Source organism: Linepithema humile, chromosome 4 (assembly GCF_040581485.1).
Source record: "Linepithema humile isolate Giens D197 chromosome 4, Lhum_UNIL_v1.0, whole genome shotgun sequence".
NCBI lineage: Eukaryota > Metazoa > Arthropoda > Insecta > Hymenoptera > Formicidae > Linepithema > Linepithema humile.
This window is the reverse complement of record NC_090131.1, coordinates 1,070,980-1,086,045: the sequence shown is the minus strand read 5'-3', so window position 1 is coordinate 1,086,045 and position 15,066 is coordinate 1,070,980. Positions and strand designations below refer to the sequence as shown.

The window sequence follows — 15,066 nt, the reverse complement described above, 5'->3', positions numbered from 1 at the left end:
ATCAATTGAGCAATCATAGCCCCTTGAGCTTTTATTTCCTCATGATATGTCTTCATTTGCTCTTGCTGACATCTTATTTGTTCCAATAAACTAGAAAATGCTGATTGCCAAGCATTATCTGCGGATTGAGCGGAAGTATCTGCGGATTGAGCGGAAGTACTATTTGTTCCACTTTCACTAGATGCGGCTGCATCCCTTAAATCAATCGATTCTCGATTCTCACCACGTGTTTCCTTTGCGGCAAGATCCACTAAGGCGTCGATGCATTTATGATGAGCCTTAAGAGGGGTAAGACCGTATCTCTCCATTAATTTCATGAGGTCCACTAACGAGAGCTTCTCTAATCTCGCACGATCCAACTCCTTTTTGTGATCCATTTCTAATGTGTATCACCTTCACTAATTAGTCGAACGGTCTAAATGTTTAACTCAATAACCGTAACATCGTGTCCAGTTGCACAAGACAAGAGCCAATCAGCACGTGTCGTTCTGGTGACAAACCAATAGAGCGTAGCGTCTAACAAAATGGTTGCCACGATGCAAGCCAATCATCGACGGCGACTCTTATGAGGCCCGAAAATGGCGGTACTAACGCGAACCGACGCGATGACCACGCGGACGCGATAAAGATGGCGGTGGATAAAGGACATTAATTGATCCTTGCTGCACTGTGCACTAATGTGCTCAACACCCTTACAGTTAATGTGCACTAATGTGTCAAATACAACCGTAAACGGTCCAAATCGATCACAGTTGATCACAAATCCGGTCAAACCGATGGTTCGAATCCCACTTCTGATGCTGTAAACTTTAATTACTAAGAAACGATAGTCACTGCACGTAGCAAAACTAATATGTGTCAGGATGGGATCAACGTAGCGGTAGGCGGAATAAAATAAATGTCCAGAGGCCCTTGTGTGTTGTTGACGCACTTTATTGCGCACCATGTGCCTCGTCTGAGTTCCGGTCTAGAACTGCCTGACTAACTTTTCTCGCATACAGCTCTGTTCGATTCTTTACTTTCGAGATTAGGGGTCGATATATATATATCGACCTAACTAAGTATCGAGATGTAGGTCGCCATTTATAAAATACGTTCTGGACAACCTTAATCTAGTTTCTTATTCGTGATTGGCTTACACTATTGAATATATATATGTATATATATTTATGTATTTTCTCTCTTATAAGAGATAATTAGAGATAACTTTTTATAAAAGATAGTTATATAAAATTTTTTTCTTTTTTTTTTTTTTTCTTTTTTTTTTTTAAAAACTTTTCCTTTGCCTAATAACAAACACAATATATATATGTATATATTTTTGTTATTCTTATCAGTTATTATCTGTGATTATAGAATTAATTATGTATATATCCTTATGCGTGATAATAAGGGTGTGGTGTTTAACTCAACGCGGATGGTACGGTGTGTGTGGCTATATTCGCTATTTTTTGCGCGACTCCTAATTCTATTAATAAGTCTCTGAGGTTGTGGTAGACGTTGTTAGTTTCGTTCTTAATATCTAATTTGATGAGTGCACCTTCGTCACGAATTGGTTTGATTATCTGCATAATTCCGGTTTGCTGTTCGGCGATGCTTCTGGTAACATTTATGGCTCTGCGGGACCATGTGGGTCCTGTGGTGGCAGGGGCTGTGTAGGCTAAGCTACATAGCACGGCTTGCCAGAAATGTTCTCTAAACCTCTCCTCGAGATGGTAGAGTTCAGCGATTGCATGGCGGACATACACGCCCCAATCTCGGAGTCCTACCTGCGCTGTCCCATCTCCGTTCATTTTTGTAACGATGCCGCGTTGCCATCCTCCATTCGTTTCGAGGGCAACAATGTCGCCTAGTTTTGTATTCGAATGGAAAAATCGGCGTTTGTTCATCCGCTGGTTGAAGTCTTCCATCATTTTTTGGAAAGATTCTTTACTATTTTCCAGGTGAATCCAAATCAGCGTGGGCGAAAACACCCTGATTATTTTAACAGCAAACGGCAAGCGGCTCAGTGTTTGAGTATCGAGGTGTTCGATCTCCATGTTTCTATAAACAAAAAGGTGGTGTTGGGGTTAGGTGCGAATTTCGGGTCGCAACCGCGAGACCCCATAAGAAGGAGCAAAACAGATTAAAATGAGATAAAACAATAAAATGCGTAAATAAGAAAAATAAGAATTGTCAGAGTTGGCGCTTATGTAAGGTTGGTAGGGAAGCTGTTGTTTATGTTTTTTTTTTTTCTTCTTTTCCTTCTTTCCGTTCCCTCTTTTTTTTTCCCCCTTTTTTTTCCCCCCTTTTTTTTCCCCCCTTTTTTTTTCTCCCCTTTTTTTTTTTTTCAAGGGAAAGAGAAATCAAGCGGTCAGTCCTTTAGTGCGAATGTATAAGTGGATGCGTCCTTTGCAGGTAATAGGGGGTAGGTTCCCCTCTGTGAAGAGTCTTCTATCGGGTTTCGTTCTGCGGACGGTTGCATAGTTTCTCTATTTCCATCGCGTGGTTTTTTCAGTTTTAAGTGTAATAGGAGCTGAGTTAACGAGTCCCAAATGGCTCCAAGCAGGTATATGGACCATCCGTATACTGTGTGTAGAGCATAGCCATGCACAATGGTATCCAATATTAATTTTACTGCTCTTACTGCCAAGTAAATTCCTAAAAATCCAGCGCTTATATTGCCGAAAATTAGGAATCGATCCCAAAATTTCTGCCATGCTGACATAGCTATTTTTTCAACTGATGCTTCATCTAGGAAGTTTGCAAAAGATCCTCCATCGTGCATAATCGTAGAGTGGCCCATCATTCCTCTGGCCAAGGTGTTTAACATTGCTGGTCTCTCAGCAGGAAACATAATATGATCCCTGAGATCGCTTAAATCTCCTTCAGTATATATGCCGCTGGTAGCAAGTGATCCGGGGCTAATATATTTCCAGCTAGGTGTTGTCATCGGTTTCATGGTCATCGGCGGTACTGTATGTATTGGTTTAGGAGTGAGTCTATACCATGCATCTCCCAGAAGATACATAGGTGGTGCGAACAAATTGCACGTAATCTGCGTTCCTTGTCGTAATAGTATATGGGTTTGCGGTGTTAAAAATTGTGTTCTGTTTTCTCGCGTCACAGGCAATTGATCATAGCATTCTTCGGTGTGTGCTACTCTTACTTCGACAGGCACACATTTTACTATGTGTATTACTTCGCCAGCCAGTAAGGCCATGTATCCTGGTCCCTTCATAAAGTGATAAGCGAAAACATCCGGTGATTGAGTGGCTATGGCTAATGAATTGTGTAATATTTTCTGTTCGAGCTGACATTGTTGCAGTAAAATATTCTTATATAGTTCACTAAATTGAGTCCGCACATGTTTCTCTACATATACAAATTTAGAATTCATATAGGTGAAAATGTCCAAATTAGCTATGCGTGATTCTTTTTTAAAAATTGCTACGCCTGGTGAAGTTTCGAAAATTACTAATTTTGGATGTTCCGTGTGGAAAAGAGTGTATCCACAAGTAGAATAGGAGTCTCTGCTTGCCAATGCAAAAACTGTGTCTTCTGTAGTCATGGAATAAACAATTTGCTGTTGTTTGTTGACGACGTCTATTATTCTGTGTGCATATCCTTCATATAATACTCCATAAGTGCCGAACCTGCAGGTATCCGTGGGCATGGATGCCCAGTAGGTATCCCCACCCTCGATGTCGGTGCAATGTGTTGCGCTCAACGCACAGGTCACTCCAGACCTCAGTTGGACTCGGTTTGTGTTTATCTTCACGTCAGCTATATAATCCTGTAGTGTAATTTTTATGGTTGCGAGTACCACGGCTTTTTCCCATGTGCCGAATGGATCGCTATATGTTGTTCCGGAACAGGTGCCATCATTGTTCACGTGTCCGGCCAGTGTTACCGGTCGTGTTGCAGTTTGATTGGATTTCAATCCTGTTATTCGAGTGTTCCCGATTTCGTAAGTACCATACATATGCATTCGTTGGCAGGCGTCTCTTGATACTTCTTCTATATACGCGTGCTTTCCGTTGTACACGTCCATGGAGTGAGAGAACATTCCGCATCTCCTGATTAATCTGTCTATTTCTATTTTGCATTGTATAACTCTCGCAGAGGTAAATTCGTTAATTTGTAGCAATTGTATATAAATCTTCTGAGCTGCTACTTCTGGCTGTGGTATATCACATTCCTCTATCCCCAGTAATGATAGAGTCGTAATGTTCGTCGATGCAGATCCGCAGTCATATCCTATTATGCCTTTAGTGCCGCGTAACCAAAAATTTAGCACGGCGATTATTAAAAATCCTCGGAGATCCATCTGAAATTTAGCACGTCTAAGGTATATTAATATAGCGCACCTTTAATTGTCAAACTTGTTGTTATTACTTATTTCCTTATTTGCTAATCAATTTATCATTTATTTATTTATAAATTTTTTTTTGTGTAAAATATATTTATATATATTTTTTTATAGTTACTTATTTTAATTAATAATAATAAAATTACTTAATTATTAGGAGTTGGTTTGATGTGTGAGATTCGTAGGCGATTAGGGTGTACAACGCGACTGTTCTTTTTTATTTTAATTCTTACGTTATTTCTATTCAATATTTCTAAGACCTCATGGGGTCCTGTGTATTGATCTCCAAATTTGCCAGGTTTAGGGCCTTTTAATAAAAAGACTTGATCACCAAGTTTGAATGTTTGTGGGTTTATCTTTTTATCATAGTGTCTTTTCGATTTAATTTTTGCTTCGACAACGTTTTCTCGGGCATTTTTCTGAATTGCGTGGAGTTGACTAACTAAATTTACAAGATATTCGTTGTAAGTTGCTAATTTATCGCCAGATGCTAAAGGTTCATTTGACGGAATTCGTGCTATTTTACCGAAGATTAATTCGTAAGGCGTGTGTTTAGTTGCTTCATGTACACTAGTGTTATAATTATACATCGCGAGACTTATCCATCTATCCCACTGTTTTTGTTCTCTTGCATATTGCTTTAAATATTCTCCTAATGCGTGATGTGATCTTTCTAATGAGCCGTTTGATTGAGGATGGAATGCGGTTGTACGGAATTTACGAATTTTAAATATTTTAGCTACCTTTTTCATTAAGTCACTGATAAAATTTCTACCCTGGTCTGTTAAAATTGCTTTCGGAGAACCGAATACACAAATAAATCGATCGACGAAAGCTTCGGCTACCGTTTCGGCAGTTTGGTCGGATAACGGTATTCCCATGCTAAATTTAGTGAGTTGGTCTTGTAGAGTTAAGATATATTCATTGCCACGTTCGGTTTTAGGCAAAGGTCCTACGATATCCATGGCGACCTTATCGAAAGATGATCCGGGTGTATCGGTAATTATCATAGGTTGTTTGGTTTTTACGCGAACTAGTTTCTTTAATTGGCAATGTAAACATTGTTGGATAAAACGCTGTACATCTATTTTTAAATTTTCCCAGTAATAATTATGTTTGATTCTATTATACGTTTTAGTTACTCCGCGATGTCCCCCAGTGGGTAAACAGTGCGTTTCTCCTATTATTATTGGTCGTAGATCTCTAGGTGGATATTTAACTAATTCATTGCAAATAATTAATTTAATTGGTGCGTCAAGGAATATTAATTGTAGCTGATTTTTGACATTGTTCCACGGTACATTGTTAATAAAATCCGTTTTAGCAATACTAAGTGTTTCAATTTTTAAATTTTCAACAGTTTCTTTTAAGTTATTTAAAGCGGTTATGATTCGAGATAAAGTTAATGTTGGGCCTTCTCGTTGTTCTTCGCTTATCGGCAATATTATATGATAATAATTTTTTACTTTAATGGTTTTAGGTTGATTTAACATAAGATTATTTAAATTTGGAAGTTTGTTTCGTTCGAATAACTTTTGCGAACCGGAATCTAAAGGTTTACCGTTTGTATCAACAAAATATGCTATGTTGTCTTTACGTAAGAATAATAGATCGCGAGATTCAATTATATTATTTTTTATTATTTGCTGATTATTAATAGTGGGTTTACTATAATTTTTGATATTGATCTCTTGGTTATTGTCTATATTTTCTTGTTCCTCGTCTTCATCATTGTTTTCTTTATCAGGCGGATCATTTCTATCGTCTAACAATATAATGTTATCGTCTATTTGCTCTTTTATTAAATCATCTTGATCGGTAATTCGACGTCGTGCTGTCCGACTTCTTGTTAGTATTTTGTCATGTGTAGGTGGACTGTGAATTAATGCTCTCTCTATTATTTGTTGATTTGGTTCATCTAATTCTTCTTGGGTAAATGGTATCGAGTCTGTATTATTTTTAATTGCATTTTCGTTTTCTTCGGTGTCGGAAAAATGTAATTCGTAATTTTCTTCCTCGCTATCAGAAAGATGCGATTTGTAATTATCATTTTCTTCAGTGTCAGAGAGGCGTAGTTCGTAATTATCATCTTCCTCTGAAGAATCGGAGAGATACAATTTATAATTATCTTCTTCTTCGTCAAATTCTCTTTGCGTTTTTAAGGTTGTTTTAGCATCTTTAGAGATTTTTTGTTTCTGTCTGCCCTTTCTAACTGGTTTACAATCGACTTCTTCAAGGTTTATAGGATTTCGTGATAATGCATCTGCGTTTATATTCATTTTACCTGCTTTATATTCCACTTCATAATCGTATTCCGCTAATTTTAGTCTCCATCGTAATATTCTCATGTTCGCATCTTGAGCATTCTTAAACCACATTAAAGGCTTGTGATCGGTTACCAGTGTGAATTTTCGTCCGTATAAGTATGGTCGAAAATGTTTAACGCAATAAACTATTGCTAATGCTTCCTTTTCATATGTATCGTATTTCAGTTCGTTATCTGTTAAAGTACGAGATGCATAGGCCACTGGACGATCCTTATTTATTTCTCCTTGCGATAATATTCCTCCTACTGCTATCCCAGAAGCATCCGTTGTTAAAATAAATGGTTTTGAAAAATCAGGATATTGCAATACGGGCTCTTTACATAATAATTGTTTCAATATTTCGAAAGATTCTTCTTGAGTAATCGTCCATTCAAATCGTGTATCGTTTTTTAACAAATTAGTTAATGGTTTTGCCAGTTTTGAAAAATTCGGTATAAATCGTCTATAATATCCAGCGAGTCCTAAAAATTGTTTAATGTTTTTTGGTGTTTTGGGCCTAGGAAATAATTTTACTGCTTCTAACTTCTTAGGATCAGGTTTAACTCCATTTTTACTAATTATATGCCCTAGATAAGTTACTTCTGTTTTTAAGAATTCACATTTGTCCGGTTGTAATTTTAAATTGGCCTTTCGAAGCCTTTCAATTAATAAATTGTATTTCCTTTCGTGTTCTTCCAATGAGGCGGCGTAAATAACGATGTCGTCCATATAAACAAATAATTCCTGGCCTTGTAGTCCTGATAATACTAGATCCATTAAACGTTGAAAAGTAGCAGGTGCATTTTTTAATCCAAAAGGCATTCTATCGAATTCATAATGTCCAAAAGGAGTGGTGAAAGCAGTTTTATGGCCATCTGCAGGATCCATTTTTATTTGATGAAATCCGGAAGCTAAATCACATACGGAGAAGTATTGCGCTCCTCCTAATTGATCAAGAATATCGACAATATTCGGTAATGGATAAGCATCTCCGATTGTTTTATCGTTTAAAGCTCGAAAATCTAAAACCATTCTCCAGCGTTTATTTCCTTTCGAGTCTTCCTTTTTGGGTACTATCCATATGGGTGTATTATACGGTGATTGCGAAGGTTTAACTATACCTCCTGTCAGCAGTTCTTCTACTTGTTTATTTATCTCTTCCTTATGAGATTGCGGAAATCTATATTGCCTCGTGTTTATCGGTCGATCATCCGTTGTTGAAATTTGATGTTGTAATATTTGAGTGGCAGTTAAATTTTCTCCAGGTATGTGAAATCGGTCTTGACTCTGTGTAATAAGCCTTATTATGCCTTCTTTTTCTCGTGCGTTTAAGTGTTCCAAACGTAGTAGGTCGACGATTTCTGTAAGACGATCCTTTCCAGATTTTTCTGCTACTACTAGACACTTGCTACGGACTGGAGTGTTAACAGCGTCTTGACTTAGATTTTCACGCGGAGTTAACTTCTCCATGCAATCTTTTACTAATTTTTTCACATTTTCATGTTTATGTTTAGATTTCCTCTTTCGCATAAATTTATCTATCATTTCCTGAGTCTTAATTTTTGATAACGCCAAAATTTTCAAAGATGGTTTATTTTTACTCTTAATACTGTCATTAATCGTCATTTTTTTATTAAAATGTTGGATTTTATCCAGTAGCTCTTCAATTGTTACATATGTATCCTGATTTTCTTTTCCATTAATTTTCGAGAGTGATCCAACCTTTGGAAATTTTATATTTTTTAAGGAGGATAGAAAACTTCTCCCTTTTATATTTTTAAAAGAAGATTGTGTCGAATTGCGTAGCGAGGTTTGGTAATTTCCCTCCTCGCAACCGACGGGGTCTGGAGAGGTTTGGTAACTTCCCCCTCCGGGAATGATTTGATGATTCGGAAAAGTACAGAAACTTCTCCCTTCAAAGGATGTAGAGTCACTCATTTCTTTTAACGAGGTTTGACGGCTTTCCTCCCCGTTTTTAGAATTGTTCAATAATTTTGGAGGGACTTGACAACTTCCCTCTCTACTTTCAGGATCATTCTTATTTTCAACGTTATTTTTAATTTTATCTTTATCTTCAATTTTATCTTTATTTTTAATTTCCCTTTTAATTTTATTATTTGACACGTCATCATTTTTGTTTACTTTGATCTTAGTTTTATTTTTACTACCATCTTCGAATTTTTCATTATTATTAATAATGTTAACGTTATTAATGTCTCTATCGTCGAGTTCATCGTTGTTAAATTCATTTTGCATCTTAAGAGTTTCGTCGCTTTCAGGTTGTATCGTCGTCTCTTGCGTTTTCCTTAAACTATCCTGGTTAAGATCAATTTTATGGTCGTCGAGCAGTTCACTCAGGGGCCTGAGTCGAAGGGTAGGCACTCGAATTTCAACTTCTTCGTCCAAAGTGCTTATGACATTCAAATAAGCTTTTCCCGACACGTTTTCCACGATAGTATCTCCCAAATATATTCCGTGCGCTAATTTGATTTTTGGTAAATAACCTACTTTTATTTCTGGATTTTTTATTCTCACGTAAAACAAGGATTCTGATCTGGGTGATGCTACGATAGTTTCTGGAGAAGAAAATGTCACGCAGTTTCCAAAAACGTTTAGTCGTTCGTGTGCGTAATCGATAGTTGAAGCTGTTTGTTTAAAGAAATCGTTTCCTAATATTCCTGATTGCGTAATCGGAAAGTCATCGGCTACTATGTGGAATTTTACTGACTCGCCGAAAAGAGTAAGAGCGATTTCTCCGAGTGTATAAACGGGGTAATTATTTATACCATTTAACTGTAAAACGTTATTATAATTAATATTTAAATTTTGAGGCACAAAATTTTCCTTAATTATGTTAGGACCGGAACCTGTGTCTAGCATAAAAGTTATGGGCAAAATTATTTCGTTAATTTTTATTTGGACAGTAGGTACGCGACTCTGTTTGTTAAGATTTACAGTTACGGGCCGAATTTCCGAAGGGTCACTTTTTACGCATTTTTCTGTGAGGTCGACGGGCGTAAGGTCTGGTCGGACCCCTGCGGTACGCCCGATTTCGAAGGGCCGTTCCCATTTCCCGTGTTTCCTTCTCTTTTACGATTATTACTTGCAATGCGCAATTGACAATTTTCAATTAGGTGCCCGTTTTCTTTACAATAACGGCAAAACGTTCCGTCAGCAGAATTTGCTGGTTGATTAGGATTTGAACGGCAGTTTTTAGCTGTATGGCCCAAGTTATTACAAATTTGACAGATAATTCTGTTTTGATTATTAAGATTTGTTTGCTCGTTTTGTTTTTTCCAACAATTATTGGCAGAATGGCCCGGTCGGTCGCACCACTGGCAAATTATGGAGATCTTATTGTTAAAATTACTTATTTGGTTATTAGAATTATTTAGGCGGCAATTTTTTGCATTATGACCCGGTTTAAAACATAATTGACATTTTATGGTATTTTCCTGCACCATATTTATTGATCGTTGAGCTTGAGGATCACGTAATCGACACTTTTCTGCACTATGTCCGCGTTTTTTACAAATCTGGCAAATTAGGATTTCAGTGCCTAAATTATTTTGTTTAAAAGAGTCTGCCATTTGCATAAGTTTTCTACAATTAGCTGCTGAGTGGCCAATTTTAAAGCAAATTTGACAAATTCTGGAACGATTTTCCTGTACATTATTTCGGTCGGAGTTAGCAGGTCCATGTCGTAAATCTGTAATAGCACGAAGCTCTCTTTCTATCCGTAGGGCATCTGTTACAGTCGCTTGTACGTCTAAGTTTCGAGCGATCCTCTGCTCGATTTCGGGTTTTAGGCCTCGGATGAAACATTTACACATGTCTTTTTCTAAAGATGCTCGCACGTCGTGATCTGTTAACGCGTGTTCTGAACTACGATAGGCTTCTCGTATCTGTTTTCCTAAGAGTTTTACACGATTAGCATAAGTGACGACATCCTCGTCATTCTTTTGATATACGTTTCCTAATTCTCCCTGTAACTGATACACATTTTTAGATCCGCCGTAAATTTGTTTTAGATATTTAGTTAACTGAGCTACTGTTTCGAAATCTTGATCTCTAATTGTTCGTCGCGCCTCGCCTACTATTCGCGTTCGTAAAATTTTAGTAAATTGAGGCTCTGCTTCATGGGGCAACATAGACTTTGCCTCTTCGCATCCTTCGATAAAATAATTTAATGGGATATTTTTTCCGTCGAAAAATGGAACGGCTTCGACCGCGTATTTTAGGGTAGCAAACGGATTACCTTGCGCCATATTTTTCACCCTTTTACTGTCACTTGGACTTAGTTTAAAATTTAAGTGTTCGTTCTCACCACACGGTCTAATAGTCTCGTCACCAGAATCGTCGGAACCGTACTCGGGAGCACTAGGTTCCACTAAAAACGCTTCAATTTCAGGTTCGTTAGCGTTGAATTTAATTCGTTTAGGGACGCGAGCGGAGGAGGCTGCTGGAGTGGATGTGTGAAGTGTATCTAATGTATCTGATTTAGTTTTCTTTTTGTTTTTTATTGCGGCATTAAATTGTTCTTCTATTTTATCTTTATCGGAGTTAGACCTCGTTGTCATTCCTACCTCTCAAAAATTGCACTTTTCATCCCGGACGAGCCCCCAATTTTTATTCTTTCTATCAAGTTCTGCCGGCGTCCTGATAGATGTAGAATTTTTTTCGTTGGGCTCGGCGATCGACGTAAACGGACTCTGACCGCACGAGCCGAGCGGCACGTTTAGGACTTGCGACGGGTCAGCGACTGGAAGAGTCGTTTTTACTCCGTCAACAAGTCAACTGCTCGTGGTTCCCTTTTTGGGTCAAGGAATTGAATCCCTATTACCTCCGGGGCGGAACCTTTGTGCGCAATTTGAGAGGGAAGGTGTGAGGGGGTGACGAACGAGGAGGGTGTGGTTAAATGAAAAAGAACAAAAGTTTAATTTACTAAATAGACAACATTTTAATTTGATTGAATCGGCAATTAGGATACAAAAACTTAATTCTTAATCGCATATGTTAATAATTTTATTTATGTATTCTTTACAAGTGTGTGTGTGTGTGTGTGTGTGTGTGTGTGTGTGTGTGTGTGTGTGTGTGTGTGTGAGTGAGTGTTTTATTTTTCCGGAGGGAGTGACAGAAGAAATAATAAAATAAAGAGAAATGAACTGACTTACTCGTTGCAGAGTAGTTTCGGATCGCGTTGAATATGTTCGGTGGTTCTGAGCAGGCGCCCGTTGAGGGAAGGTGTTGTATAGGCGTCGGACCCTTTTGTAAACGAGTGGGCACCCTACTGCGGGATGGTGTCGTCAAGGTAATGGACCCTCTACTTGAGATGCACCACGAGATGGTCGCGACAAAGTATCAACTGATTTTACTCTTTGATTCGCGCCCCCGAACTACTCGAAAAACTGTTTCGAGAAACTGAGCTAAACGGAATAACTGCGCAAACCTGCTTGAAAAACTGTGTGTGATTGTGTCCGGAGCCACCAGAACACGGGTTTTTATACTTTTTCTTTGGGGTAGATCCCTTTGGAAAATCTTAGGTTTTTGGAAGCGGGGATCGAATAGGAATTAGTCTTGCGAGAAAATTTTTAATGTGGGGGAGGATGGCGTCATTTTTAGCTAATAGGATTGGGTTTAGATGACTAGGTTACTTGAAATGAGATAGGAAGAAAGAGGCCCTAACGAATAAGGAATAGCGTCGTTTCGGGTCCATATATGATGGGGGTAGGTTTTTGAGGTGGCGTAACCCGGTTGGTGTTAATTAGTATAGGTGGGGTGCATCTCAGTGTCTTAAGATCTGGGTGGGCGTAGTCTTTAGACCATACGATGGAATGATGGGTGGTCTATAGAAGTGCTTGCCCCGATTCTCGGCTTTCGGATTGGGTGGTTAAGAATCGGTATATAAGTTCGCAAAGCCTTGGGTCACTGATCTAATAAATTTGACAGTTTACGACTGTCGCGTGCCCTTGGTGTCGCGTGGAGAGTGCGACTAATGCATCTCGGTTTCCCAGACCTACTAAACACGTGCGCCGTATCAGGTGTCGCGCCTTCTCGGCATGCGACTGCGGTCATTCCCCGATCGTTACTCGGTAAAACCCTATCTACTAGCTAGAGTTCCCGTAGGTGGAATCCAAGAGTATGACTAGTTGGTGCCAGTTTTTTCTTTTTATCTCTTACTCTAACCGTCTGGAGTCGGTTAAGGACTCCAGCTACCGCGAAGTTTTGACTTTTACGGTTTTTCTGGCGACGATAGGCACGCTGAGCGGCCAAGGTATTTTGAAATATCCATGCTATTTTTCTCCGTGAGAAGATTCGAGCTCCTGGTGTCTCATGAGAAAAACAGCTCTGGCGTTATAATATTTCTTAAGAGTTTTGTTGGTTCCGCGTTTACTAGGTCTGGTATTTAATGAAAAGAAAAGAATCGTGTAGTCTGATCAGGACGTAACATTAACACTTAATTAATTTTTATATCTATTTAGTAATCAATTATTAATTGTTACGCAATAATATTAAAACAAAACAAAAAATTTGCGATAATCATAAACAATTTATAAAATATAATGATTTTATATGCATGATTTTAATAACTTAGTATCCCCTTTTTTTAATTTTTAAAGACACTTAGGTTTAACATATTATTTATAATAATGATTATGTTCATCATATGCTATACTAATCTTTTAATTATAACTATAATTTTTGCTACCATAAAAATTTATTACTTAATTCTAATCTCAAAGAATTCATGATTTTTTAAATTAGGTATGAAACTTTTATGAATGATAGTACACATTATGTAAATTAATAACAAATAATGGTGATAATTATTAATATTTCTATAGTTGTTTCAAAGAATCAAAATGGAGAAACCTTATGTCCTTCAAAAAGTGGTACCGTTAAACGGTGACATAACTTCGGACAATTTGGGTTTCACTGAAGAGCAGCGAAAACGTCTGATAAACGAAGTACATGTGGTATTTCATTGCGCTGCATCTACTCGTTTCAATGCGAAATTGAAAGACGCCATCGAGATGAACACTGTAAGATATATATTAGCTCTACAATTTAAAAAAATCGACGTCAATAACTCAAAGTTTCATTCGTTGCATTTGTCTTCTTTATGTGAAAAAAATTTTTTATTATTATTATTACACATTACGTTGATTACATTGTACATTTAGATTCTGTATTCATTAATTATATATTTAAAGTTATATGAAAAACGTGTTGATATTTAAATGACAATGCAATATAAAACTTACTTAATTTCACGAATCTGTTTTCCAAACCTAAATTTATGCACAATATTTTACACAATACTTAAAATGCATGATATCTGATTTAATCCTGAAGACAAGTACAAAAAAGGTACTGGACTTGGCGAAGCAAATGAAGCAACTGGAATGTTTCCTGCACCTAAGCACGACTTTTTGTCACGTCGACCAAAAGGAACTTGCTGAACGGATGTATAATTCCCCTCATGATCCCCACAATGTCATGATACTCGTTCAATGGCTGAACGAAGAAAGTATCGATCTTCTTACACCAAAGTAATTAAATTAACGATCTTATTAATCATTAATAATTGTTGTAAGATTAAAGTGTATCCTTCTGTTCCGTTTTTTATGTATCTATCTGTAAGTCGCATGTTACTTTTCTTTTTCCATTTGCTGCTTGCTTATTAGTTGCGCCTTTGTGAATGCGCATGCATACAGACTTACGCTTTGGTCTTTTTCTGTTTTTCACGTTTATAACGACGCTGTTCTGTATAACCAAGTGTTGGGTTATAATGAACCTACTAAGTATTTCAATTGACTTGGGATGGTGTATTTTATTCTGGAAACCATCCACAACAACAATAATGACATATTTATAAGTATATTTATTATAAAATTAATTATAAAATTATAATAATTACCTCTTTAGTGATTTAATTAATTATTTAAAAAATAATAAAAAATTAAAAATACTAAATAATTGTTTAATAAATAACTCATTGAATTATCCAATAATAAAAAATGTGTCTGTGCAATAACGCATTTGTCTATTGTTATAATTCTAGCTTGATACATCCACATCCAAATACCTACACGTATTCGAAGCATCTTAGCGAAACATTGGTGGTCAACGAGTATCCTAATCTGTCTTGCTGCATTGTGAGACCATCAATCGGTAATTATTGGTATATTTTATAATTTTTCAGTGTTGAATTTGGAAATCTCATTTTTAAATAAAGCGCTGAAAGTTTTACCTCTTCTAAGAAGTGCATGTGTATACACTGACATGTGTACGTTTATATTCGCGGTAACGTATAGGACGTCGGCCTAACGTCAGTGAGCGCTCCTAAAATAAAGATGATAGGAAAAATCACTTTTTAGCGTAGGCAGAATTAAAATTGTGTGAAAC

General features: G+C 37.2%; 2 protein-coding genes across 10 annotated transcripts in view; one reads left to right on the top strand and one right to left on the bottom strand.

Annotated features, from left to right (window-relative positions):
- Window positions 1-15,066, top strand: part of LOC105668059 (putative fatty acyl-CoA reductase CG5065) — a 51,000-nt gene that overhangs the window by 10,225 nt on the left and 25,709 nt on the right. For 8 of the 9 annotated variants that reach the window (XR_010889745.1, XM_067353267.1, XM_067353265.1 and 5 more), the window contains 3 exons: window positions 13,503-13,700; window positions 14,014-14,210; window positions 14,723-14,832. Coding sequence is in view for 8 of the 9 variants with exons in the window: in XM_067353267.1 (XP_067209368.1) it covers window positions 13,503-13,700; window positions 14,014-14,210; window positions 14,723-14,832 (505 nt within the window). In the remaining variant the exon portion in view is untranslated. The remainder of the gene's footprint in view (window positions 1-13,502; window positions 13,701-14,013; window positions 14,211-14,722; window positions 14,833-15,066) is intronic. The other variant, XM_067353264.1, reaches the window with a different exon arrangement.
- On the bottom strand, window positions 2,346-4,381 carry LOC136999371 (uncharacterized). Its single transcript, XM_067353253.1, has one exon. It carries the CDS (start codon window positions 4,307-4,309, stop codon window positions 2,354-2,356), a length of 1,956 nt encoding a protein of 651 aa, XP_067209354.1. The 5' UTR covers window positions 4,310-4,381; the 3' UTR covers window positions 2,346-2,353.

Bases quoted from the DNA above. Each gene is read 5' to 3' on its own strand.
- LOC136999371 (XM_067353253.1), bottom strand. From the start codon at position 4,309: ATGGATCTCCGAGGATTTTTAATAATCGCCGTGCTAAATTTTTGGTTA.